This window comes from Protopterus annectens, chromosome 17.part0 (genome assembly GCF_019279795.1).
Source record: "Protopterus annectens isolate FY-2018-M chromosome 17.part0, PAN1.0, whole genome shotgun sequence".
Taxonomy (NCBI): Eukaryota; Metazoa; Chordata; order Ceratodontiformes; family Protopteridae; genus Protopterus; species Protopterus annectens.
The window spans coordinates 668,232,477-668,259,976 of NC_056751.1; the positions used below are offsets into that span (position 1 = coordinate 668,232,477).

Here is a 27,500-nt window from a genome sequence, read left to right on the forward strand (position 1 = left end):
TCTTATCATATTCCACATGTACTGAAAACATTGTTTCCACAAATCAGGTTGGCTTTTTAAAACAATCTTTGATGCTCTTCTATCCATAAACCTTTTTTAACATATATTCATTTTCATTTTTATGTAGAGACAGCTGCCTGATACATGAATTTATTATTTTTGTTTCTTCATTTATGCCACGTGGGATCTTACATGGTAGTTGTCCTTTGCCAAGTGTGCCTTTGCACTATCCTCTTGAATGTAAATGTTTACTTCATAAACTAAACAGAATCTGGATAACATTAAGTTATTCTTGATCAGCACTAGGAACCATACAAAACCATCACTCCATACAAGCACTCCTTATCCTAGAAAACATTAACATGTGCATCATTAGAGAGACCTTGTTAAAAACCATTGAAAGCATTCAGTCAGTATGGGGTTTCAATGCCTACGATGTGTTTGAGCTCATCACATTAAATGAAGACACTAAAGGCAGTTGTGTGTCCATATTATTAAAGAAATACTCAATGTCTAGATTCATCAAAGTAATGACCTGGAACTCCTCCGTATCCAACTTACTATTAAAAGAAATAAACATTATGTCAGAGCTAACTAGAGGACTGCTCTATGTCACCCTCATCCCGTACCTCCTACCTAACTGTTATGGAGTCCCTATGAATTAATCCAAACACTATTCTCTTAGGATACTTTAATTAACTCTCCTTAAACTGGGAGATTGATACAACCTCAAACATGGATGCACAGATGTTTCTGGACTTCATCAATACAAATTTGCTGGACCAGGTAGTCCACACTCCAACCATAACTGGTTATAACAACTAGCCATGCAGCTAGTGTCATTTTAGGGGGCTCTGTATATGTCAGCTCGGGATGACATGACTGACAAGAATATTTGTCTCTCAAGTGATGGCCTGCACCTTTTGTGTCATGGTTTCTACATACTAGCCAAAACCTGCCCTGTAGTACTGTTTTAGGCAAAAATTGTCTTCTTTAAATATCAGTGTAATAAAACAATACTTCAGTAGATCTGAATCCTGACTATACCAAGGTTGCTTATGTCAAACGTTACTACACAAATGCCTTCAAAGATATCCTGCAACTTAAAAACTTTTGTAAAGTAACATGGACAGCATTTCACTGCAAAGATAACACTCCCTTCATGGTTATCCCCCTTTTAGACCCATGAGGTAGCTGCAGGAAAGTACCAGTTTTTGTCAGTACACTATTCCCTCCGGATAGTTTCCCTGTGGCCTTGTAACTTATTGAAGTCCAAATCACTTTGTTTATTGACGTCAAAATCACTCTAAACAAGATAAATTACTACTTCACAGCCTGCTAAACATCATCTTCCATGTACCCAATGACCTGGTTGAACTGCCCCTAAATTGCAATACTTTTACAATATGGGAATTTAATTATCCAGCTATTAATGTTATGGCATACTCCACTAATGGCAAGCATGCCCAATACTTTATTGACTTAATGATTGTAAACTCCATGAACAAACAGTCAACATAACTACCAGGGGTCATAATATTCTGGATCTTTTACTAAAAAACAGAGCCCCCTTATGCACCCCATAAATTGTATTTACAACCCTGGCTAAATCCAGTCACAAAGCAGTGGTCTTCTCCATCAGAGACACGCACATCTCTTTAGTGAACACTTCTGAGTTTACTAACTTTAAAAAAGCAAATCCCGAAAACATCACAATGACCTTCTAAAATTCTATTGCAATGCCCAAGCCACCATGCAGCTCAAACTTCAGCCTGTACCTCAGAGTTTTACTCTCATTTATGAAGATGTATAGGACAAGCCATCCTTAATAGAGCCAAATACAGTGGGAAATAAAAACAAACACAACACTTAGTCATCTACCCACTTAAAAAAAGCTCTATAATAAATGGCAAAAAATACTAAATGCCTGCAATAAATTGCAATCTCACAACTAAAGGATTCCATCAAAAAGAACATTAAAGAGCTAAAGATTACCATTAGGAAAGACAAAGCATGAACTGAAAGTAGTAGCAGAAACCAAAGATAATTGCTAATCATGTTTCAGTTTTGTCAAGAAACTGAAAAACCAGTACCCAATGCTATCGGCTAATCCACAATGACAGTACCTGTTCTGATCCTAAAGATATTGGGCCCTGACATTTCTGGATGCCTAATCACTGGTGTCAAATACATCTCTTCGGATACTCAATCTTCAGCATCTGTTAATGCATAAGTATCTTTTATACTACAATAGTTGCTTTATTTCATATTAATATAATCTAAATAGCAAATGTACGAGTAGCTGTTAATGCATACTACTTAATGTCCGTTCATGTATATTACTCAATGTCTATTTAATTGTTAGAGCTTTTCTACCCAGGCCTCCACTGAAAGCCAGTAAACAAAACAAAATAAATAAAAACAAATGAACAAAACATCACCTGATTTCCTCTCAAACATTTGCAGGCTAAGCCTCTTTACTGAATATTTTTCTGAAGTGAGAACAATATCTATTTTGTGATGACCTTACATAAAGGCAGCGCAACCTTCCACTCCAACACCTAGATATCCATTACCATAACTTGTCTAATTTGCAAAGCCACACAACACATCATATCAGAGTTTATAAACATAGATATTGAAAATCTTACTACCCTGCACCCTGACCAAACTATATTTGTCAAGAGTTGTTCATGCCTGTTCAAACTAGTAAACTTTTTTGAAGGGGACATGGAAGCTGTAGATGACAGCCATGCAGATCTCACAGTATACCCTGATCTTATTAAAACCTTTGACGTGATTCCTCCTGCTGTTATAGTCATGACAAACTGTGGTTGCCAGGGAGAGTACACATATAGTTACTGGGGTCACCTCAGAAAGTAAGAAGAATGACAAGTGATGTTCCAAAGGGCTCTGTGCTCACCCTTAAAACCGTTCACCCAAATTTATGGCTAGCTAAATTTGGTGATAGTTTCTAGCTAGGTATTTTTACTCACTCAGCTTCTGACAACACATCACTCTAGCTTGTTCTAGCCCTTAAAAATACTGTTGGAAATGAAATGGGCTTAAATTAAAATCTGAAAGATGTGCTGAAATTAACTTTTGAGGGTCTGTAGCCTAGATGGCACCCCTCTCTAGATTGATTCGGTTATCGGAGATCTTGGTATCTTTATTGACAATTCTTTGTCTTTTGACCACCATGTCATAACACTAATCAGACAATAAATCCTTCAACCTGGCCCAACTACTATCTAAACACATCTCATCTAGACTCAGAATAAGTTAGCATTTCTCTCTAATCATCCCCGTCAGACCAACTCATAATTAGAATTCCCCCTTTAGAATGTGTTTGCACCTACAAATGTCACAAAACTCAAAAGACCTCAGCAGTCCTTAACTGAAAAGGTCACAGGGCTGAAGGGCCTTAGCTACCAAAACAGAACTGAATCTGTATCCCTATAGTTTATGTCTTATTTGTTTGATATATTTTTCTTTGATTTTGACCAGCTATTATTAACTTTAATTTATACTGTACTATGTAATTATGTATACTTCTTAGTAATCATTTTGTACTGTCACTTGCATAACTGACTGCAAATATTGTAACCTTTACTTTGGGAGCTTTTCTCCCTGGGTCTCCACTTAAAAAGGGATTTTTTTTGCCCAGTTGGACACTACCCATTTACCAAATGTAAATAAATAAAATTATAGACTCCTCCATAGTGACTTATGGAATAACATTTTAGACCACTTAGGACCACGACGTCCCTGATCTCCTGCATCTTCACAAATCTAGCAGCTGATATGGTTGTTCAATGCTATCTGAGTAATTAATTGATGCGCAAGTTAAGGTGCTTCGATAGGACTTTGGGAAGCCATTAAAAGTGCTACAGCTGGAAATGCTGATGATAAATCTACAAGCCCAGCAGCTGAGAACTTGCATGGCAAGATAAGTTACTGTGATTACACTATACAGTACATAATGAGCTGTGTATAACACTAATGTGCTTAACAAGCTGAAATCTTTCAAACAGCATTGCCAAATAACACAACACACAGAAATGAACTGTACTGTATTCCACTTTTAAGAAACGTGCCTCCACATGACCAGCAGCTAACCAGGCAATAAAGACTTACTGCTTCAAACAGCAATTTCGTTCAACAGTGCGGGTTAAGGCATATCAAACAGCACATTATCAGGTAGTGTAAAACATAATGCTTTAAATACAGCATGCACCTTTCAACAACATTCACAACAGCATCTCAGCTGGCAATATCAGCAATTCAGCTGTCATTGTAAGACAAAAGATCTAAATCATACCACAGCACTCAAAAACAATGTGAAAGGCAAAATAAGTACAGAGTTTGATACCCACTATCTTCTTTAGAATATTTACAGAGAATTGGCACAAACTAATTTTCTTATAATGGTGGAGCTATTCTGTTGTTAGCATTTTGGGGGCTCCTAGCAAGTGTCAAGTTGGGGGCACCCACACACGTTAATCAAAGTATCACCCTTCACTACTAGCACTTCTACACAACCTTTTATTACACTCGGCAGAGTTTTAGGAGCAGTAATGCGTAAACAGAACTATGGCTACAATACTATTATGATTTGAAAAGCCTGTACATTACACTACATTGGGCCATTTCAGACAGGAACAATGACAGTGACTGGCATTTAGTTGCAATGATGATACATTACAACAACTCTATGTACAGGGCAGGTCTAAATGGTGCCTTAGACAAAGGATTCCATGACCTTTCCCCCCAACTACATACTGTTTCACCCCCCCCCCATACATCCTTCACTGCTAACCCCTGTTCTCCCCCATTTTGGGTTCCCCACACCATGCACATTATTTTTTTTACTTTTTCCCATATTTTTCTTTACTTTTCAGCTTTTTTAAAAAGTCGTGGCCTTCTCTATGGTCTGAAGTGTATTTTTTTTTTATTTACACAACCTTTTTCATTCAATGATGGCTTGAACAAGAATTGTGATTAAACAAAGAAATTCAGTGTTGCTGTTCAAGTTTACTTTTCCTTCCATCTTTTCAACACACCTTACCTGGCCAAGACTGCATAGAAATAACTGTGTAGGAAATAATAAGTTAAGTAAGTCAGGGTTCTGAGATCCACCAGCCTCCCAGAAGCCACAGGGTTATAGATGCTCTGTGCTACATTTTAGAACATATTCACAACCTTTTGATCCCGTGGTGGTCTGAAAAAAAATAATGTGTAAGAAAAGAATTCCAGTCTTATTTTTTATTTTCAGGGAAGGCACAAATGGTGCAAAAGGCTTAATGTTCAAAGCTGATAAAGCAGTAGCTGACAATAAACTAAACAGACAAGTGTTTGAAAAGATACATAAATCCTATATGGGAATATTGCCTGCCTCCCTACCCCCCCCCCCCAAAAAAAAGTGACGAGTCACTGTTTGTGCATTCCCCTGTTAAGATTATCGTGAAAGCAGAGGTGACAATGAGCAGCTGCCTTCACACAAAGGGCCACAAGTGACTTCTGTTATACCTATACATAGCATGCCTTTGCACTCTCTACTCCTGCCCCAAAGGCAGCCACCTGTATATTTGCCTGATATGTAAGTGTGAGGAAAGTGGAAAACTAATGGTTATAGTAGTATATTCCACCTTGCTTCTCCTAGGCAGTACAGTGCCACTACACAAGCAATAGTACCCTTCTTTGCCCACCTCAGAGGTCTGTCAGAAAAGTAAAAGAAACAATAGGTACACTGTCCCCAGCCCCAACACAACATATGATGACCTCCTGTGCACACCTATGTTGTTTGATTATGTGGAAAATTAAAGTTGTAATAATCACACAATCCTCAGCCCCACACACAAGCTACTGCAAATTTTTGTACATACCACTAATCAGGGCTGGTTTTAGAAAGATTGTGGCAGTTGAGGGCAGCGGCCACCTCTAAGCTCATGTCAAAATAGTATTCTACAGTCTGGTGTGTGGAGACCACTAGTCCACTACAAGCTCTAAATGTCTGATAGTTCTATGATATATTTTACATTTTACTTTTAAAAGATAATTACTTCTTAAATGCATCTTTTTACTGTTACCCAGAAGAGCTATGTATATGCCTAGCATTATTCCATGTATGCACAGATAAAAATCAATAATATTTACACATACGCATACACACACGCATGCACGCACACACACACACTCACACGCGTGAGTGCACACACACGCACACACACACACACACACACACACACACACACACACACACACACACACACACACACACACACGCATGCAAGCACACACACACACACACACACACACACACGCACACACATGCATGCACACACACACACACACACACACACACACACACACACACACACACACACACACACACACACACACACACACACACACACACACTGCATGTTCACCTTAAGGGAAACTGGAGGAGTGTCAGTTCACCTACTGCATTACTTCGAGGTGCTGGAGGAAACCAGAGCACATGGAAAGATATACAAACAGACAAGGAGGGCATGCGGACTCCACATAGAAAAAGCCACACCAGTACAAAACACTATGACAGGGCAATGCCATCCACCATGTCACTGTGACAATGAGCAGTGGTTTCACACACTGCCTCATCCTGCTAAACTACCAAAGATAGAATAGACACCTGTCATAAGCAAGGTCAATGTTTTTGATAGCAAGTGAAAATAATTAAGGCCAACTTAGAAGTAACAATGCCCTTTCATACACAAGCCTAATAGTGCCAATAAAGTTCATGATAGAAAGTGAAAGAAATTGTAGCCATCTTGTTACTGTTACACTGCAGACGTCTCTCCCCAACGCGTGCACACACACACACACACACACACACACACACACACACACACACACACACAATCATAAGCCAAAGAAATACTAGTTATGCACTGATTTCAGCAAATAGCAATACATCATGAGACACTAGTACTATCACACCAGATCAGTGATTGTTGTTTAGCAGTGGTCAGGAGTAATACATGCTGTCACTGTTTTTGACTTCACAGAATTTTCCTGATTTTGCTTCATGTTTTTGCCCTGTCCCCTCTTAAAAACGATTTGCTGATAAATTATTCACAGTTGTAGACAGTCCATAATGCCAGATGTTTCATACTTCCTATTGTCCAAAAACATACGTTAATGGAAAACACATTTTTCTATTAATTTAAGGGAATTAATGTAATATTTAAAAGTGTTTCTGATCTTGAACCTTTATTCTGCAACTATTATTGGCTTTGCTCAGAATTCGTAACCAAATCGGTTGAGTGTTGTAGTATCTGGTGTCCTGCCAGTATTTATAAAACTTCCTGAAACAGGAAACCATCCCTGAAGACTGGAGAATCTGCTATTCCTAAAATCTCAGACAAGCACTGATAGTGGTCACTTTGGGCAGCCAATCTCTCATGCTTACCTCATACATTCAGAGATTACTGGCTTTATCCTAACAGGGTTATAGCACAACACTGTTTAAGGTAAGGCACTTCATTTGAAAATTAATGATTTTTTTCTCATCATTTGTTAACCAAGGGGTGTCCACTGTGGTATAGAAGTTAGCGTTGTCGCCTCACAGCAAAAGGTTCTCCGGTTTGATCCTCTGCTTGGATGCCTTTTGTGCAGAGGCTGCATGTTCTCTCTGTGGTCGCGTGGATCTCCAGTTTCCTCCCACATCCCAAAGACATGCTGTAGGTGGATTGGACACTCTAAATTGGCCCTAGGAGTGAGTGTGTGTGTGTGTGTGTGTGTGTGTGTGTGTGTGTGTGGGTGTGTGTGTGTGTGTGTGTGTGTGTGTGTGTGTGTGTGTGTGTGTGTGTGTGTGTGTGTGTGTGCTTTCCGTGGAAGGTTGGGCGCTGGGCTGGCAACTCGACACCATAAAACTCTACTGCCAATCATGAGTGGAGAGGTGATCCACTGTGGCAACCCCTAACCAGGAAAAGCCAAAAGAAGAAGAAGAAGAATTCCTTAACCAGCAGCAGCTTCTGTGGGGCCCCCACATAGTCAAGGATGATTGGTTGTCACATCATAGTTGTAGGTATCATGGGTGCCAAAAGCAGGCTATAGTGTTAGTTTTATTGAAGAAAATGTTCACCAGCAGGATTTGACAAAGTCAAGGGCACTATGTCAGTGGTAAAACATTTAACAGAGAAGCTTGCTACTTGAGAAAGCGGTCTGTGTTTATGCATCGAAGAGTATGGTCCACGAACAGCTCTTCATCAACACTAAAACATCGAACATGTGCACATCAGCAAATTTAAACCCATCAAATAGTCATAATTGGCCCTCGGAAAGTAAATGGTATGTAGTACATCGGTACATCAGCCATGTGTGAAGTATATGCATAACATATATTTTTTGTTCGTGATGTTGGACAACTATGACTATTTGATGGATTTAAATTTGCTGATGTGCACGATCACTAAAATGGATGTTCGATATTTTATTGTTGATGAAGAACCATTCGCAGAACGTACTCTTTGATGCATAAACATTGACCTTGGAGAAAGCACTGTTACTACAATCAGACTTATCTTGAATTTTAAAGGAGGAGAAGTAATGCCAGTCATTAGGATTCTTCATTCTAAGAGTTATTATTATTCACCCACTTTACTAAGTATACAAGACTTCTGTACTAGCTTTTGTTGGTTTGACAAACAAAATATCAGAATAAAGCCACTTGCTGTGGTTGGGGGCTCTGTGGAAGAGGGGGTCCTTAGCTACTGCAGGGTTCAACATTGTGCCTAAAGCCAGCTATGTGCTTTACACAGGACAATACTTATATGGGCAGCTGTCATCTGAAAAAAAATATCTTAAGATTTTAGGATGGATTTTCTAACTTTTCTTTAATTATCTCACAGAGTATACCGCTGTTGTGGAACAGACTCACCATCCATATAAAACAAAGTTAATTCCTGTCCCTATTCAAGAGCTCCTTAGACCTATGGATAGAAAACAGAAAATTTACCCCTGGACTGCCCCCTGTACTACTAATGGACATAGACAATTCCTTAATACTTTATCCCATGCATGGGTCCCCTCAAATTATCTATGATATGATCCCAGTTATTCTCACTAGGGGTGATATATAATTATTGACCATGGGGTGGGTAAGGCCAGTCTATAACCAAATGGGATAGGTTATTTTGAAAACAAAATGGGAAACTGGCTAGGCTTAAAATGTCCTGCAAGGACAGCTAGCCAAGTACTTACCTATGAACCTATGAAACTGTGAATAATTTCTTTATGTAGTCAGGTTATTTGCCTTGTATGCATAACTTTATTTCTAAAAGCTGCTTTATAAAACAAAGATGCAACTTTATATGCTCATGAACAAGAACACAGGCAAACATAGACAATGAGCCACACGTGCCAGTATATTATGTCATGACATCACTATCTACAAAACTGCATCAAAATAAATAAATTACCAAGAAGAATAACCCAATAATGGTGATACAGCAAAGAAGGCAGACAGGAATAGCAAAAATACAGGGAAGGGACTGTCTGCCTGACTACGTAATAGAAGAACACATCATAAAATGTGGTAAAAAAAACAAGTGAAAAAGAATTGCACTGTAATTTAATACAATGAAGGAACAACAATGAGATTAACAGAAAGTCTGGAGCTGGAAGAAAAGATCATCTGTAAGTCTTGGAGGCAGCAAAATACCACATGAATAATCGGAGGGGGAGGCAACTCGGAAGGTAATGGTGGCTCATTATTGTATGGGAGATAGGATAGTTTAACAATCCCTTAATAAGTGGGTGAGGAGGAGCCCATTATCTGATCATGAAAGTCTATATTATGTCCGGTTCATGGCACACCTGTATCTTATACCCTCTCTAACTCTGTCCTTCAACTCTGCATGGCAAACCTCATCAGCAATGCTCCAGCCATCCTGGGGAACTGGAGAGTTGGGGGGGGGGATTCATAGGGTCTTACTTTGCAGACAGTCTAGATGACCATTTGCAGCCTAACCATTCAACCCAGAGAGTTCAGCGGTTGGTTTTGCCATCACACTCATTGAAAATCATACTGTTTACCCCAGAGATAAATTTGGGGGGTTACTATCCAGTCATCAAGGTAAAACTTGAAGGAGAAAAGTACATTACATTGTTTTACATATACTGTAACAGAATGAGTTCTTGGATGAGGAAACGGTCTCTCCTAGAGGTCTGGTTTATGCTGTAATGAGGGCTGAGGTCTTTGGAGTGTGCGTTTTTCTTTTTGTTATTAGTATTTCTGAAGTGGAGGAAGTCTGGTAGGACAAGATATTTTATAACCTAGAAGGCAAAGAAGATCGCCAGCTAGGAGCTAATAAAACACAAAGAAAATGAGAACATTTTCAGTCTGTCTGAGTAACTAATGGAACTTAGGCATTTGATTTTGTTTGGTTACACACTGTTGTGATCTTTTCAGCTCTGCAAGGTGTTTGAGAAGCACATTCCAACTGGTGTGTCATATTCTATGATTTCCAGTTTAAGGAAGAATAGAGTAGAATTTTATGACTTTCTTGGACATCATAGATATTTATTTGGTAATTAAATGAGCACGGTATAAGGATTGCCTATCAATAATTGATATGTGATGACTGAACGATAGCTAATTGTCAAAGAATGTGTCTAGGCCTCTAATGACTGTATCAGACTTAAGCAGGGACATGCTTATGTGCGATCATCAGGATATACTTGTTTCCAAAAGGCAATTACACTACATTTTTGGAAATGAGCTTAAAGGCATTGTTGGTATACCAAGTGTTGGTTTTGATAAGCCTTTTTTGGAGGATATGACTGTCTGTGGTTGGGGGTGGGGAGTCAATAATAGCACTTTGTTTACAGTCATCAACAGCCTTAGACCTTTGATGTCTGCTTTCATCAGAAAAGTTAATGCCAAAAAGGAGGCCTAAGACAGATCCCTGAGAGACACCACCAGTGACAGACCTTTTTGATGAGAAGAAATCATCAACAATTACTGCTTTCAACTGGAGAGACAATTTACAACCCAAAGGGTGGCACACACATTTGTGATTAGACTAATGAATCTGCTGATAATGCAAGCATGGAGAATTATATGGAAGGCTTTAGCAAGGTCCAGATAGTATGGCCAGAATGGACTTTGTGTTTCACATCTGTTACCCCCATTTATGGAGAAAGGAGCTACCTTTCATCAAGTAGAACTAATCAGAGCTAAGTGCTTGCAAGTCACAAATTTCAATGTTATGAAGTTGACCAAGCTAAGTTCTGCAGTTTTATAGGTGATGCCATTGACACTAGTAGGGCAATTTTTACCAGACTCTATGGCAGAGCCATGCTTGTGAAGTGGCACTATGATAGCTGTTCTCTGAGATCAGGTACATACCTTCATGTTGAGACTGAGACTGAAAAGGACCCATCAGTGTTGTATTTTGTACTAACCAGGAGACAGCCTGCTATATGGGAAATTACTTTGTAGCAGCCATGACAACAAATAAAGCCAGGAAAAAGAGATATTTTTACAGTTACATTGGGGGGTGTAGGGGTGCTTGTCTCTATGCAAAAATAATTATCTGTGCTTCTGCAAACCATCAGAAAACAAACCATGTTGTAGGTATCATATCCCAAGCTATTACTATGAAGCTTGAAGTACAGCAGACTAGCTCTACCTGTAGATACAATGTGTAACATGCACAGTGGCACACTCACTTGGCAAAAGATGCATCATCCCAGTCAGATGCTGTGCATGTGACACACAAATCCAGGTCCACCTGAGGGTAAAATATGATCATCCACATGCATCATACACATGGAAAACACACACACACACACACACACACACACACACACACACACACACACACACACACACACACACACACACACACATCTATACACACACACACACACACACACACACACACACACACACACACACACACACACACACACACACACACACACACACAGGGACATACATATGTACACACGGGAAGCCCTCTTTTTTGGCACTGTTAAAATTGTATAACTAAAGGGATAATGCTAGACCTTATTTGGGACTCAAACTAAATACTTCAGGACAGATAGGTGTTGATTTTTTTCCTAAAGAGCTTTGCCATTTCAGCTAGGACACCCCCAACATGGTGATTACAGTCAAAATACACTCACATGGAAATACCGAAACAGCCCTATGGTAAGGCACTGTTAGAATCAGGAAAGCGAAAGAATATTAGCTGTCACCGAAGATTCAAATCCAAATCTGGAAGAATACTGTGTTGGAGTCACTGCCACCCTCTCCACAGAGAAGTGGTGATTTTTTCCCTGAAATGCTTTGTCTTTTTGAGCTATAAACTTTTTTCCCCAGCATAGTAATCAAGATGAAAGTATCAATCCACAGTAATTTCACAGACTTCATTCTTTATTCTAAAACTGGGCATACACTTTTAGCATTTTCTTTGGAAGAAGTGTGAGGGATCTTACAGTGATACAGGCTGTCGTTTCAGACTTGTAACATAATATGAAAATTGATCCCTTGATGTGATGGGTAGAACATCGCATTCATTAATTACACTTGCCAATTTTATTCAGTTTAGTTTTTGGGGGGGATTTGGAACCTATCATAGCACTCAATGAACACAAGACGGAGAAACTAATCCTGGATAGGATGCCAAGCTATCATGGAATGTGCACACACACACACACACACACACACACACACACACACACACACATATACAGACACATATACAGACACACACACATATACAGACACACACACACACACACACACACACACACACACACACACACACACACACACACACAAACACACAGACACATACACACACACACAATCACACACACACAGTGACACACACACACACACAGGCGCACACACACACACACACACACACACACACACACACACACACACACACACACACACACACACACACACACACACACACACACACACACACACACACCACACACATTTCATAGTATACAATATATACCAGACTATTTGTATAGACTTTCTATTAGTATAATACTTAAGACATGCAACAGATCATGATGATGGTACATGACATGATCAATGCAACACCATCTCCTAAAAACACAATATAAAAGTTCCATCAACAGACTGCATGAGATGTGATATTCTGCACAGCAGCTTATGATATATGAAATATGTGGCCTTACTTATGCATTTCAGTATAAGGTGTTATATGTATAACCCAACTCCAACAACAGCTGACATTATAAGTTTATATATAAAACATATCCATCTGACTATAGGTAGGTGCTTGTATAACTGCCACTGTGAGCCATTTTAAGCATATCCAACTTCCCTCAAAGGTGCAAGTGGGGCTTGGCACCAGGCATCGGATAAGAGAACACATCTACCTGACATGCCACTGCCAGGTCTGACACAAAGAATAATTCCTGTGTCTGACTGCACATAATGTCACATGGACTATAGCCAGATAATATTACATTACATAATGAGTAAAACATCAGAATGTTTTCTCCCTCTCTGTTTTTAATACATCATCAACAGACATTCTGATGTATGCTGAGCAGAACAGTAAAGATGTGGTAAGTATGACAGATTCCCTGCTCTGAAATTACAGGGAATAATACATTGACCAGACACCTCTACCTAACATCACAATACTAAATATGTGTAAATTCAAGGTATGTTGTGTTAAAAGCTACCTGAGGTCACAAACTGTGATATGCAGAACAGCAAAGTGCAAAATGTAACATACCTTTAGCAAACATTACAAAGTGTGATAAATCAAACAAGGTATGATCCATAAAACTCCTTAAAATCTCAGGTTGTGATGTGAAATACATCAAGGAATTATGGTCAAAGTACACTGGTTGTGATTACAAAATGCGATGCTTGGAAAACCAGCACACTAAGATATAATAAAGAAAACAGTCTCTCACCACCAATACAGCTTTGCCAAATATGACATATAGAACAGCAAGGACCAGTTTGTGGAACACTTGCCACTGATATCACAAAGCACAGTATGTACAAGAACAATCTGTGATATGTATGAAACCTCATCTGGCATTGCAAAGTATGCTGTACATAGGTACAATTCCTGGTACACAGACAACACCCCCTGATATCAGTGTATATGACATGTAAAATAGCAAAGAATTATATTGAAAGCCTCACCTGATATTGTATAAGTGATGTGTAGATCAACAAGGTGAGTGAAATAAAATAATCTCTCTGACATCATAGAACAGTAAGGTGTATTACACAGGAAACACTTCCTCCTGATATGTAAGGAACAGCAAGCAGGCAAGTTGTATTGCACAGAAAAACTCACCATGAATGTTTGACTTTTATAACAGCAAGATGTAGGATATAGAATATGTTTCATAATATCACAAAGTGTACAACATAAAATGGCAAGGAGTGATACATGGAATATGCCTCCATCTCGTAACATAGTGCAACATGTAGAACAAGGTGTGATACATAGCATACTCCTCCCTCACATGACATAGTGGAAAGTGTAGAACAAGGTGTGATACTTGGAATATACCTCCCTCTCATGACATAGTAAATTTGTCAAACAAAGTGTGATAAATGGCATTTGCTTCCCTTTCATGACATAGTGCAACATATAGAACAAGGAGTGATACATAGCATAATCCTCCCTCTCATGACATGTTTCAGCTTGTAGAACAACATGTGATACTTAGCATACACCTCCCTCTCATGACATAGTGCAGAAGGTAAAACAATGTGTGATACATGGCATACTCCTCCCTCTCATGACATAGCGCATAGTGTAGAACAAAGAATTATACATGGCATATTCCTCCCTTTCATGATATAGTAAATGTGTCAAACAAGGTGTGATACATGGCATACTGCTACCTCTCATGATATAGTGCCATATGTAGAACAAGAAGTGATACATGACATACTCCTCCCTCTCATGACATAGTGCAAAATGTAGAACAAGGAGTGAAACATGACATACTCCTCCCTCTCATGACATAGTGCAACATGTAGAACAAGGAGTGATACATGACATACTATTCCCTCTCATGACATAGTACAACATGTAGAACAAGGAGTGATACATGACACACTCTTCCCTCTCATGACATAGTACAACATGTAGAACAAGGAGTGACACATGACATACTCCTCCCTCTCATGACAACATGTAGAACAAGGTGTGGTATATGACACATTGCTCCCTCTCATGACATAGTAAATGGGTTGAACAAGGTATGATACATGGAATACTCTTCCATCTCATGACACGGTATAATCTGTAGAGCAAATTTACTGACATCTGAAGATGTGATATCTGCATTAGACATGCGACATGTTAGAATTATGTCTCTGAGATTACAATGGACAATGCATAGTACAGCATGCTGTGACACAGTCCACAGTTTTTTAACATCAAAGTATGTGATATGTAGACCAGCAGGGTGTGATAAATGCAACATTCTCACCATTCTCTGACAAAGATGAGATATTTTGCAGTATGTGATACATAAAATGCTATTTGATGATGTCACACAATGCTTGCAAAATATTGCAGTAGTTGAGGTATGAAATGCAAACAGGTTACATCCTGCAAGCCAATGCCTGATTTCTATAAGGCACATTTACTGCAAGATGTTTTTTATGTCACAGTCTGAAAGCAGTCAGGGATTTTACATTTATCAATCTCTCTCTCCCTCTCTCTCTCTCTCTCTCTCTCTGTGTCTCTCTCTCTCTCTCTCTCTCTCTCTCTCTCTCTCTCTCTCTCCCTCCCTCCCTCCCTCCCTCTCTCTCTCTCTCTATATATATATATATATATATATAGGTGTAGTAAGAAAGACTGAATATACCTAATAACAATGGGCAAAATGTCAACATAAAAACATAGAAAACTCTGATGCTTCAACATGCTAATATGCGTGCACTGAAAAACAGACTTAGCACATGCAAAATTTAAAACTTAAAAAGAAAACAAACAAATGAAAACATTGTTTTTTGATGGGGCAATGCCCTTCACCCCCATATGTCCTGCTAATTATATATGCTAGGCAAAAAAACAGCCTCTATGGGACCAGATGGCATCCCAGGCTTTCTTCTAAACAGGCTAAAATATGAACTAGCATCACCACTAAGTACCATTTTCAGTCATAGCCTAACCATAGACTTTGTTCCTGTGGACTGGAGAGCAGCTACAGTTATTCACCTCCACAAAGGTGACCTAGCAACAGACCTGGGGAATTACAGACCTATAAACCTGACCGGCCTCATCTATAAGGCCATGGAACGTATCATTATGGACCTCATAAATAAAGACATACCTGAAGGTGACCTCCAAACCCTGGATCCTGCCCAATTCAGCTTCATCAAGAGCAGATCCTGCATGCTAAATCTGCTGGATTTCTTTGAAAGTGTGACCAAGACCATTGATGAGGGCAAATCTGTGCACACAGCATACCTTGACTTGGCAAAGGCTTTCGACACAGTCCCACATTTACGCATTACCAATAAACTTAGCAAACTGAATGTAAACCCCTTCATTGTAAGATAGATTGCTAACTGGCTTACAAACCAGACCCACACAATCAAAGTGGGTGGCTCCACATCAACCAGCAGACTTGTTACCAGGGGGAGCCATAGGGGTCAGTGCTGGGCCCCCTACTGTTTGGTATATACTTCTCAGACGTTCAGGTCAAAACTAAGGGGTTGTGGCTGACCAAGGTTGCAGACAACTGCAACTAGGTGAATTCACTGAATCCCCAAATGATGTCCGTATACTCCAGGAGGGTCTCACACAGACCAACGACTGGTGTATTAGTCAAAGTCTCAAACAGAGTGCAAAGAAATGCATCATCATTTCCTTTGGCACAAACAATGTCCCTTAATGCTATCAACTAAACAACAATACCCTAAGTACCCATGAAGTGGTAAGGGACCTGGGATCACAGGTTGACCGCGACCTTAACTTTGACCACCACATGTCTACCATAGTAAGGAAAGCTTTCCACATAGTGCACTTGATTAGTAAAGGCATTGCCCTGAGAGCAAAAGAAGTTATAACCCCTGTATACTCTGCTCTTATCCGGTCCATAATTGAGTATAACTCCCCATTTGGCATGTACCATACTAAGGACCTATAGCAATTACAGAGACCTCACAGGTTTCTAACTAAGAAGAACAAGGGGCTCCAGCATGTGCCTTACACAGACCGACTAAAGTCCCTGTCACTAAACTCCATATCATATAGACTTCTTAGGGGAGAAATACGCCTGGCCTACAGAGCAATCTAAGACCCAAACCTAATGAACTTGCTGCATATCTGTAAATCAAATGGGTCTAGGGCTACCCATTCCAGGGATTTAAATGTGGCCTGTGACTTAAATAGGTCATGCTGGAGGGACAGCTTTATCTCCCAGTGACTGCCACATCCTTGTAACAGGCTAAAAAACAAGAAAACAAAAAAAACGTTTTACACTTTATTCAGTGTTGGCTGTGGTGGTGCAGAGGTTCGCGTTATCGCCTCACAGCAAGAGGTTCTCCGGTTTGATTCTCAGCTGGAGCTCCTTCTTTGTGGAGTCTGCATGTCCTCCCTGTGGTTAACTGAGTTTTAAAAGACATGCAAGTAGGTGTGCGTGGGTCTACTTTATGTGCTTGAAAGCTGAAAAACCCGAATCCAAATAGCGCGACACGTAAAGAGCGAACCGCGAATACATCAAATGAACAAAACCATGAAAGTGGAAATATCGAATTCGCATAGTTGGCCCGTCTGTGGTACAGCTCCATAAGGTAAGTGAGCGATAGTTACGGACCTTAGGGTTAGGGAGGGGTTAAGGTAAGTGCATAGGTAGGTAGTGTATGTAAGGTTTTGTGTAGGTAATGTATGTAAGGTTTAGTGTAGGGTTTTGTTAAGTGTATATGTGTGGAATATTTAGTTTGTTTGGGTATAGCTCCGTAGGGGAAGTGTGTGGTAGTTATGGACCTTAGGGTTAGGGAGGTGTTAAGGATAGTGCATACATAGTTGTGTATGTGGGGTTTAGTATAAGGTTAGCAGTAGGGTTTTAGTGCTTTAATTTAGGGTTAGAAGTAGGGTTATGGTTAGTGTATGTATGTGTTTTTTTATTGTGTTTGGGTAGGTAGTGTGTTGCGGGTGGTGGGTTGGCCGACTATGATGGTTCGAGGTTTTAAATTTCACGCTTTAGTACATTCGACATATTCACGGTTCGCTCTTTATGTGTCACGCTATTTGGATTCGGGTTTTTCAGCTTTCGAGCACATAAAGTAGAACTGGTGCGTGTTTGCCTTCTGTGAAGGTTGGGTGCCAGGCTAGCACCTCAACACTGTAAAAAAAAAAAAACCCACTGCCAATCAATCTGTGGACTGGTGATTCGCTGTGGCGATGGTGACCCCTAACCGAGAAAAGCTTAAAGACATTTGCTATTCAGCTTCTTTTACTGTAATTGTGTTCTTCCTACTTTATTACCTTATTTTGCCTTGGTGCTTGCTCTTAAGTGTTCAAGTGCTTTTATTCTGCTGCATTTATTACTGCTTGTTAGTAGCTTGATTAAATTTGTCTGTTATTCTGAGCCTCTTAGTTTTGGTTTTAACACTTGGGCTTCAGGCCACTTATTGTACATTTAAGAAGGTTTTTGTGGTCTACACTCTTGTGAACAAACCCTGATCAAAACCCTCTCTCCATAAGTCTGTCCGAGTTTTCAGAACACTATGTCTGGACAATTCCCATCAGTTTCTCCTACGAGCCTGGTCGACATGCGCATACTGAGACAGTTGAGCAACCGCCTCATGTTCACTGACAGCCCTCTTCTCCTAGCGCATAATTCTTCTATTTGCAAGAAATGCACCTGCATCAGTAACCTGGAATCCATGTTCTGTCACACCAGAATCAGTACTCCTGACAAAGAGGAGATTGCCATTACAAACACCACATCACCCACATCACACAGTCAAGCACAACACACACCTACCTATGCAGAAGTCCTCAATAAAAACTTACCTAAACAGTAGAGACCTCCAAAACACACTCACAAACATTCCGCATACAACACTGAACACATCACACACTACCCCAGTGTCTCACAAACCCAGCCCATAAGACATAACAATAAACCAACACAGCCCATAATAACAATAAACCAAACATACTAGTCATTGGTGACTCAGTTGTGAGACACACTGATGTCCCCCTTACCAGGTTCGACAAGGAGAAGGTCACGGTTAGTTGTCTGTCAGGTGACAGAATCCACCACATCATGCACGCACTTAAGTCTTTCCACAACAGGTACAAGTGTGACTCTGCCACTGTCCATGTTGGTGTGAATGACTTGAGATGTGCCTCTCTGGACTATATGAAGAGAGATGTGATTGTTCTCTCAGAGTATGTGTCCCAGGCAGGTATGACCCTAACCCTAAGCAGTATCCTACCTTTACCAAGAATGATACCACAATACCAACAAAACATAATTGACTTCGACAATTGGCTTAGTTTATGGTGTTATTCCAAGGGGATCCAGTATCTATCTACCTGGGATGCCATGGTTGACAGGCCTTGATGCTTTGCCAGAGATGGTCTCCACCTGTCATCCCTGGGATTCTGGATTCTGGCCAAGGCTCTTACCTCCCTCATTGAGCCTTTTTTAGGCAATGTCCCAAAGACAAATCTTCCAACATAAAAGATCTGTCAAAAAGCAAATTGAAGGTCATGCTGCTTAATGCTAGGAGTCTTAACCTGAAAATGCACTCACTGGAGGCTTTCCTCAAACTGGAAGATGCCGACATCTGTGCAGTCATGGAAACTTGGTTTAAGGCTGAGGAAAGCACCATTGCCTTACCAGGCTATACCTCATTCCACACATTCCAATCCAAAAATAAGGTTGGGAAGACGGAGGTTGGTGGAATCTCTATCTTCATTAAAGACAAGTACAACTCCAGACTGGTTTGCCAAGCTGACGTACTAGAACTACTCCAGGTACAACTGACAGTTGTCAAGACGGGTCTACTTTATTTCTGCGAAAGCTTAAAACAGCGAATGCATATGCATCAAAAGTGTGAACCATTGAAAACTGTAAACGCAAATCTCCATAGGTGAAGATTTCCGTTTACGTCAATGTAGTGCAATCTCAGAGTTGGTATATTTAAGTAGCAGAGGGTGCGGAGGGGGGAAAAGCCCCCCAAGTAGGGGTGCAGGGGGGGGCTTGCCCCCCTGCCTACAGCTGTTACATGTCATGTTTGTTGTGTAGGTCAGTTTTTATTGTGTTTCGATGGTTTCTCGGTTCAATGCATATGGTTCGATGCATATGCATTCACTGTTTTAAGCTTTCACGTAAATAAAGTAGACCCGGCAAGACACCCATCTAAGTTATAGCTAGCTATAGACCCCCTTCCATGACTCAGGACACACACTCATCCTACCTGGACCTACTTGACTCCATCAAGGTACCCCTTAAAACCCTGATCCTTATAACTTCAATTACCCACCATAGACTGGGTGAGCTATTCCTGCACTAATGCACTCACCCAATAATTCCTTGACTTCATTAATTCTAATGCAGTAGACAAGTGAGATAACATTTTGGACTTGGTTCTCACCAACATGGGCAACTGCGGCACCACTTTTTTAGTAAGTTCTTCTCTGGTGAGATCAGATCATCAGTCTGTCTCATTGGGAGTTTCTATCCTGCCCAACCCCCACCCCCCAACAGTAACCAGGCTAAAAAACTTCTCAAAAGCTGACTAAAACCTCCTAAGAGAGGGTATCGTTAGCTTCACACCATCACCACCTACAGGGAATGCAGACAACTATGCTAAACAGTAAGCCAGTGCAGTATACAAGCACCTGTACAACTGCATGGACTCAGCCATACCCAATAGAACTGAAACCTGCTCCTCAAGGAAATGCAAACATGTCTGGTGGTCATCCTCTATCAACAGACCCTACAAGAAAAGGAAGAAACTGTTGTCCAAGGGTAAAAAGGTACAAATTCCCAATTGGAAGAACTCCCTCCTTAGCCTCAACAAGCAAATTAGATCACTAGTGAAAACCTCCAAAGCCAATTATGAATCAAAACTAGCCTCTGAAATAAAGGGAAACCACAAAGCCTTCTTCAGTTACACCAGGAACCTCCATGGCAAAGATAAGGTTTATTCCGAATTAGTACTTTATGGTACCACTTACACTGATCCTGTTGACTTAGCCAACCTGCTAGCAGATAGGTTCAACACAAACTTCACCCCCTGTCCCCCCAAAGACCCATTCAACATTCCCAATACTTGTTCCACACCTCACATCTCCATAGATGAACTGTTAAAGGCCCTATCCAAGGCAAATAACACAGCTTCCATGGGACCTGATAATATCCCAGGCTGTATTCTGCACCATCTCCAGCATGAACTAGCTTCACCATTGAGCAACCTATCCAATGACAGTCTAAGTACAGGCATCATTCCAGCAGAGTGGAGAACTGCAATTGTCATCCTCTTACACAATGGTGGTGCCACTACTGACCATAGAAATTATCGCCCCATTAGCTTGACAAGTTTAATCTGTAAAGCCATGAACCGTTTTATTATGAACCTCATAAACAAGGACATAGGCAATCTCCAAACACTTGACCCCACCCAGTTCAGATTCGTTAAGGGCAGATCTTGCCTGTTGAACCTGGCTGACTTTTTTGAGACTGTCACCAAGGCCCTGGTTGAGGGAAAGTCAGTATATACAGCTTACCTTGACTTGACCAAAACCTATGACACAATCCCCCATTCAGGCATCATCAAAAAGCTAACACAACTTGGCATAAATCCCTCTCTCATCAGGTGGGTGGCCAACTGGATCACTGATAGGACCAACAAAGTCAAAATAGGTGCCTCCAACAGCAGAACTGTCACTAGTGGTGTTCCCCTGGGATCTGTCCTGGGACCCCTACTGTTTGGCATCTACTTCTCAGAGGTACAGGCAAAGACAAAATACCTATGGCTTACCACGTTTGTGGACAGCTGTAAGTTGGGGGCTGTCTTTGACTCCTCAAATGATGTTAACATACTACAAGAGTGTCTCACAGCAATAAATAACTGGTGCCAAAGTCATGGCCTTAAGTTAAATGCAAAAAAAATGCATTATGATACCATTTGGCAAAAACACAGCTCCTACTGATTACTACATCAATGGCAACCCCTTAACCACACAACCAGTGGTGAGAGACCTGGGTACACAGGTTGACAACAATGTGACATTCGACCATCATATAGCAGCAGTGATCAGAAAAACCTTTCACCTGGTTCATCTCATAAGTAAAGGGATTGCATCCAGAAAAATGGAGGTTATTACCTCTCTGTACTCCACCCTCATTAGGCCAATAATTGAGTACAATGCTCCATTTGGTATGTACCTCTCCAAACACCTCCACCAGCTGGAAAGGCCACAGAAATACCTCACAAAGAGAATCCATGGCCTCCAACACCTGTCCTATGTGGACAGGCTCAAATCACTATCACTCTACTTGGTATCGTACAGATTGCTCAAAGGTGATCTGGGTCTTAAGAGATACTCCATATCTGTAAGTCTAACTCTTCACACATTATCTGCTCGAAAGGCCTAAATCTAATATGCGACATTAACAAAATCTGCTGAAAAGACAGGTTTGTCTCCCAGATGCTGCCCCGTCTGTGGAATAGACTTCCCATACACATCAAGCAGAATACGTTGCTGACCTTCTTCAAGTGCAACCTTGATGAGTGGATGGGAAACCACAAATTTGTCCTAGGGGTTCCACATGTGTCCCTCATTGACAGGGGTGACAGGTGCTGACTGAGGGTTCTGTTTTGGGGGATAAACTCTTGGCTAGGATTGTAAGGGCCCCCAGGACCATTAGCCTGACAATCTCTTATGATCCTATGATTCTATGATATCAGTTTGTGTGAAACAGAGCACCTCTATGACACTGTTCAAGAAGAACCTGGATGAGTGGATGAGGCACCATAAATTCTTACCAGGGATAGCTCCTACTACCCTCCTGGAAATGGGTAGTCATCAGTAAATGCAATCTTGGGTATTGACTAGCACTTCTATGGTATTACATTGGGTTGAAATAGCTAGGCTTAAAATGACCTCCAGGTCGATAGCCTAGTAATCTCCTGTGATCCTATGATCCTAACTCTGAGTTTACACAAACACAGGGCAAGTACATTTTCCCAAACCCTAGAAATCATTCAGTCTCACAATCTATTGATCAGCTGTTTAATTGATCATATGTGGTCGACTAAACACCTGCCGACCAAATACACACTTGATATTCTCCATGGAACCCATATATATATATATATATATATATATATATATATATATATATATATATCCATCCATCCATCCTCAACCTTTTTTTTTTTCATTTTCATGGGCCGGGGTGTCACTTTCAACAGCGACAATCATCTCGAGCCAAGATTTACACCACCGGGTGGCTAGTCCTGCCACGGCAGTCCATCCATACCACTCATGCACACACACACACACACACACACACACACACACACACACACACACACACACACACACACACACACACACACACACACACACACACACACACACACACTCACACCTATGGCCAGTTTAAAGTGTCAAGTCCACCTACTGCATGTCTTTGGAATGTGGGAGAAAACTGGAGCACCTGGAGAAAACCCATGCGACTGCAGGGAGGACATGCAGACTCACCATAGAAGGCAACTCAGCTGAGAATTGAACCAGAAAACGTACTGCTGTGAGGCGACAATGCTAAGCGTGTGTGTGTGTTTATGTTACATAACTCCTTCCCTAGATACGGAGTAGTTCATTGATATTTCTACCTAATACTGTAAGTTGTACAACCCTACTACTAGACCCTTCTGTATAAATATCACTCTGACCCAAGGGATTATATCCTGCCCTGAAGTTTGCAGATTTTCTTACCCCAGTCATGTTCCTATCACATTAGAGATGATTGTCCTGTGTTGCACTGTCCATGTTACAGTAAGAAATCAGGACTTTATCTCTCTCTTCTTGAGCTTGTATCTCTCCCTACCCCTCAGTACATCTGTAAGTGTGGGTAAGAGACTCCTCAGGACATCTGAAAGTGTGAGTAAGAGACCCCTTAATACATATGTAAGTTTGGGTAAGAGAGAACATCAGTCCTTGGTCCTATGACCACTCTATGCTACAGTTATCCCAGATCAAGTGTACTGTCATACTAATTCCATAGTTAGAATATGGTCCCCATTTTAGTACCTCTGTCACTCCACTTGTCCTCAGAACTTTACAGAATGTTCCAAAACAGTGAATTACTAATTACTTTTAGGGATGTGTGGTTGACAGTCAAGGAAATAGTCAGTTTGGCTCTATGTAGTCTACAAAACTTCTGGAGGACAGAACCACTTAAAAACTGAATAACATAGCCTCTGTAAACCTCACATCTCTAATCTTATATGTTATGGCTATTATTATTAATGTGCCTAGATCATTAAGAGATCTTGAAGAGCGAATGCTCTCCGATAGGGCTTTGAAAGTCTGAAGCTTCTTGTCTGTGTCAGTCCAATAGTAGTACTGAGCGCAGGGACTTTAACAATAAATTAGTATTTTTCTGACAGAGTGGCCTCAGTGTATCCACTTAAACAAGTTAACCACAAATATTACAATGCACACCTTGTTAGAATGGGCTCCTTTGTGTTTCTGATGTTCAGTAATAGGATACCTGTTTGGTAAATAACACAAGTGCCTTACATATATATGTTTAAGTTAGCATACATGTAACATAATATTTCTTAAACATATGTTCCTATTTAGCATTTTAGCTATGCACATATACTCTGTTGTACATTTATGGGTGATCCCCTTCCTTTTATTTGCATGGATGTATTGTGCTACTGATGCTTGTAAACCGTTATGTATAGTATGATGTGCATTGTTTAAATTATTCTGACTCATGTCTTACCTGAAAAAAGGTCCATATACACTAGCTAGTTTACTTGAAGGAATAAACAGATATTCAGTGTTCTGCAAACACTGCATCTTAGTATGTAAGGGACCCTGTACTGCACTCATTTCACCCGGCACATGTCCTTCCAGAAATAGGGTTTCAACACCTGGCAGAGCCAGTCCCTCAGATTTATATGGCATTACAACTGATAATAGATTAGTGTAGGCAACTCCATGCCTGTTCTCAGAGTACCATCTCTAGTAATGAAATGCATTTGTCAGTTTTCAAGCATCAGTCTGTCTCCTGTTTTCTCCAGCTATTACACCATTTTAATGGAATATTAAATCAAGAAATGTTGTTCTTACCATCTTGGCCAGTGTACTGCAAATGTTCATCAAGATCACAGCCAAACACTCTCTCCTTTGGACCTCCTTTCTTCTTGCCCTTCTGCCTTCCTTTCATGGCCAGAATCAATGGCACAGTGAAGTTGGTATGGCTGTAGGACCAATCCCACCAACAAACAAGTCCTCCTGTATGGTGTAAGGTACGGTGCTACTCATGAGCACTGTAGGCCAAGGAAAATCTGACGCACCTTTCTAAGACAGATAAGCTGAAAGGATTGCTTCCGATGGACACACCCTAGACTGCAGTTGACTTTTAGTGAAGTCTCTGAAAATAGCACAGCATCATTTAAGCTCTCTGGTTACCTGGAATGACTTCCACTTTTTCTTTTCATATCTGTACATATGTTTAGTCCTGACTAAAAATGTTTGAAAGTTTCCAAACCATGAAGGACAGAAAGGCTTTCCGTTGTACAAAGCCCTTTAAAATGAATTAAAAAATGAAACAAAAGTTTGTAGCGGAAGTAGCAGATGCACGGAAGCTGGTTGGGCAGTGCCTGAAGCATCGGCAGAGACCTGATATAGTTTCAGAGAATCTTCTCTTAGTCTGTTAAGAGCCTGGCCATGACAGGAACCCTGATTGGCTGTCTCATAACCCACTTCCTGTGTTCTGAATCTTCAGAAAACCACAGGCCTTACAACATAAACTGAAGACAGAGAATATTTTACACAGAGTAAGCCATAGCATATCATAGGCCCTTTTGACAAGAGTGAGAGGAATGAAAACGTTTTCTGCCAGAGTTTCAGTCAGAAGAAGTAAGACTATATAGAGCACAGAGATCTCAAACTACTATTTCTACTGCAAACAATAGTACTGGTGGATGGCTAAGTTATACTTTCCAGTGGAATGAGGTGTCAGAGATATAAATCTATACAGGATGCACATCTTTTTTGGACAATACATGGTATCTTCTCATTAACTTTGGTAGCATGGATTACTTTCTTCATTAAAAAGAGAATCAGGTTTAACCTACATAAGGAGATAAAATAACAAAACAATTCTTGACTGAAGATGCAATGGATAACATAGCATGTATATTAGAAGGACAAGAGTGAAAAACAAACAGAATATGGAGTATTTGGTGTAGGAGCCAGAATATGGTAATGCTGCCAGGTGAGTATGCTCTACTGAGTGAGGTAAGGAGTCCTAGAATGTAGTATGTGGGCAATGTAATATCCCACTAGTACGATGGGATAGAAGTACACATGTGGTGTTGTAAGGGGATGTACAGTTTAAGCAGGTATAGGACAGAAATATTTTGTAGGTACCTGAAAGGAGTGCATTTAATGGGTTAGCCTGCACCAGAGATGAAAATAGCAGACAGGATACCAGAACTAAGATGTTAATTTTTAACTAGTATCAGCAAATAATTCACTCATGTGTTTATTGATTCTGGGAAATGAAACCCTGTGAAGGAAAGAGTGAGAAGTGGAAACATTTTCAAGTCTTATTCGGTCTTTTTAATACCTACCGGCCACGAGTATCTGTTTCTGAAATGTCCTTGAGGTTTTGGCATGGTTATAGGAATTATTCAAAAAATCTTGTAGTACTTACAATATACAAATAGAAGTTGGAAGATTTAAACCTGTGATATAGTTTATCTGCTTATTGTTACCTTAACCACTAAGCCATACAAATAAAATGTATCTGGAGTAGTGCATTGCAAATAATGATGCCAGTGGCTTGTAAAGGTCCCAGTCTATTTAGTCTATTTTACAGCAGGAACATCAGGAGTAAGAATGTATACATATTCTGTTTTTTGATGTTGATTTCTTACTATTTTTGTGACAGAGTATACAAAAAATAATAATTCATGCATTTGATTGCAAATCAATTATTAAATTATAAATTAATACGAGCTAAATGTGTGTGTGTGTTATGTGTGTGGTATGTGTGTGATACATGTATGCATGTATATGTATGTGTGTGTGTGTGTGTGTGTGTGTGTGTGTGTGTGCATGTGTGAGCATGGATACACGTATGCATGTATGTGTGTGTGTGTGTGTGTGTGTGTGTGTGTGTGTGTGTGTGTGTGTGCATGTGTGAGCATGGATACACGTATGCATGTATATGTGCGTGTGTGTGTGTATCAGGGAGGTGGC

General features: G+C 40.3%; 1 protein-coding gene across 2 annotated transcripts in view; it reads right to left on the minus strand.

The window, feature by feature from the left end:
* Window positions 1-25,880, minus strand: part of ARHGAP30 (Rho GTPase activating protein 30) — a 629,388-nt gene extending 603,508 nt beyond the window's left edge. The window contains exon 1 of one of the 2 annotated variants that reach the window (XM_044059639.1): window positions 25,362-25,880. In XM_044059639.1, the coding sequence (XP_043915574.1) occupies window positions 25,362-25,458 (97 nt within the window). In that variant the 5' untranslated portion in view covers window positions 25,459-25,880. The remainder of the gene's footprint in view (window positions 1-25,361) is intronic. The other variant, XM_044059640.1, reaches the window with a different exon arrangement.
* Between the last annotated feature and the right edge of the window lie 1,620 nt (window positions 25,881-27,500).